We start from the raw sequence: 1503 nt of genomic DNA, 5'->3' as shown, positions 1-1503 counted from the left end.
GTCGTATATATCGATGGACTCCGAAGGACGTATATATACGCCCGTCGTAGTGAAAGGGTTAAATATAATAATCTGCAACAGGATTTGGATTTTATTCCAAAGATAAATTATTATTATTGCAAATTTTACTTACGGGTTTATTATCAGAACGTTCTATCGAGACGGTGATCGCACCGATGCAGGTGACGAGTCCCATCGCCAGGACACCTGTGATATTTTCATAAAACGAACAATAGTACCATATATGAAATAAAAAGAAAGACAGCGAGAGTATAAAGAATCCGGCGGTACTTACAAATCAGCGTTAGCGTCGACCGCATCGTGACAGACCATGGGATCATTTACACGGGCGTTCTGCAACAGGAAAGAAACGTTGTTCGATCGTTAAGCGAACCCGTGTTCTCGTCACGCGTCGTTGCAAATTGCGCGATTACGAAATCCGCATGTGGTTCGCCGAGGCCCGATTGTCCGGGGAAACACGAGCACGGGAAAAGTGTAACGCGAGGTTCCAGAGAAAGGAAGTAAGTACAGGAACATTTATCGTTTATCAAGAAAATCTGATGGTGCATCGTAGAACGAATCGTGCGGCAGTAACTGGATTGCAGATTTTATGCAATTATAGGCAAATTGAATTGCACGTGCAGAGATGATAAATGCCACGTATAATGTAGACGACAATTCAGAATATCGAAACGTGCTGAATACATGAATCAATGTTTAAATTATCCAAGTTTACATAAAATGCATATTTTCAATTGCTACCATAAATGTTTAATTTGCATAAAAATTCCAAGGCATATTTTTTATTTATTTCCTCGTATTTATTACACATGTTCTACTGTGTGAATAGGCGGGGTGTACAAATAGAAAGCCGCCGCGTCGTTTCCGACGCTATTTCATCATTTCTCTAGGAAATCGCGGTAGCAGTGAAACCTGAGGAAAGGCGGATGGAATTTCTCCCATTTACGATACTCCAGCAATTTTCTGAAATTTCCACTTAATATTATTCCACGATTTTGTTGGTCGGAAACGGATTCGGAACGATCGCACGTCAACGATCCATAACGTTTTCAGTGTCCCCCGAAATGCCCATGAAATAATTCAACCGCGTCGAATTGGTTGAATAATAATGAATACGTGAACACGTAATAAATGACGACGTTATTTTATAAAATACGACGAAACGGAAAATTTAATGAAACCCGAGTACGAAAATCTCTCCGATATTTCAACCACCCACAATAAGCGGTTGTGTGCATTTTACCGAGAAAAATATTAATTTGATTTCGATTCATGTTGGAATAAACAAAATACAAATACTGGCTGGTCATTAAATTTTCTTTCGTGCGTACGAATAAAAAAACGATCACCAGTAAAATATACGTAATTAAAATCTATGATTAACACTAGATTGCCCAAGGAAGTAATTTTGACTGCTTTTGGGCAAATGTACAAATAATAATGCATAAATTATTTTTTCCCAAGTGAAGTAAATTTTTTTTT

At 38.2% G+C, this 1503-nt stretch overlaps 1 protein-coding gene across 2 annotated transcripts in view; it reads right to left on the bottom strand.

Annotated features, from left to right (window-relative positions):
- Positions 1-726, bottom strand: part of LOC108623876 (uncharacterized protein KIAA1211 homolog) — an 11095-nt gene extending 10369 nt beyond the window's left edge. For both annotated transcript variants that reach the window (XM_026812643.1, XM_018022720.2), the window contains exons 1-2: positions 296-726; positions 134-207 (exon numbers count right to left, since the gene is read on the bottom strand). In XM_026812643.1, coding sequence (XP_026668444.1) covers positions 134-207; positions 296-341 — 120 coding nt within the window. In that variant the 5' untranslated portion in view covers positions 342-726. The remainder of the gene's footprint in view (positions 1-133; positions 208-295) is intronic.
- Between the last annotated feature and the right edge of the window lie 777 nt (positions 727-1503).

The sequence above is a fragment of the Ceratina calcarata genome, unplaced genomic scaffold (genome assembly GCF_001652005.2).
Source record: "Ceratina calcarata isolate Rehan_Ccalc_2016 unplaced genomic scaffold, ASM165200v1 scaffold293.2, whole genome shotgun sequence".
Classification (NCBI taxonomy): domain Eukaryota; kingdom Metazoa; phylum Arthropoda; class Insecta; order Hymenoptera; family Apidae; genus Ceratina; species Ceratina calcarata.
Note: the sequence above shows the minus strand (reverse complement) of the source record. Positions and strands in the feature narration are given on the sequence as shown.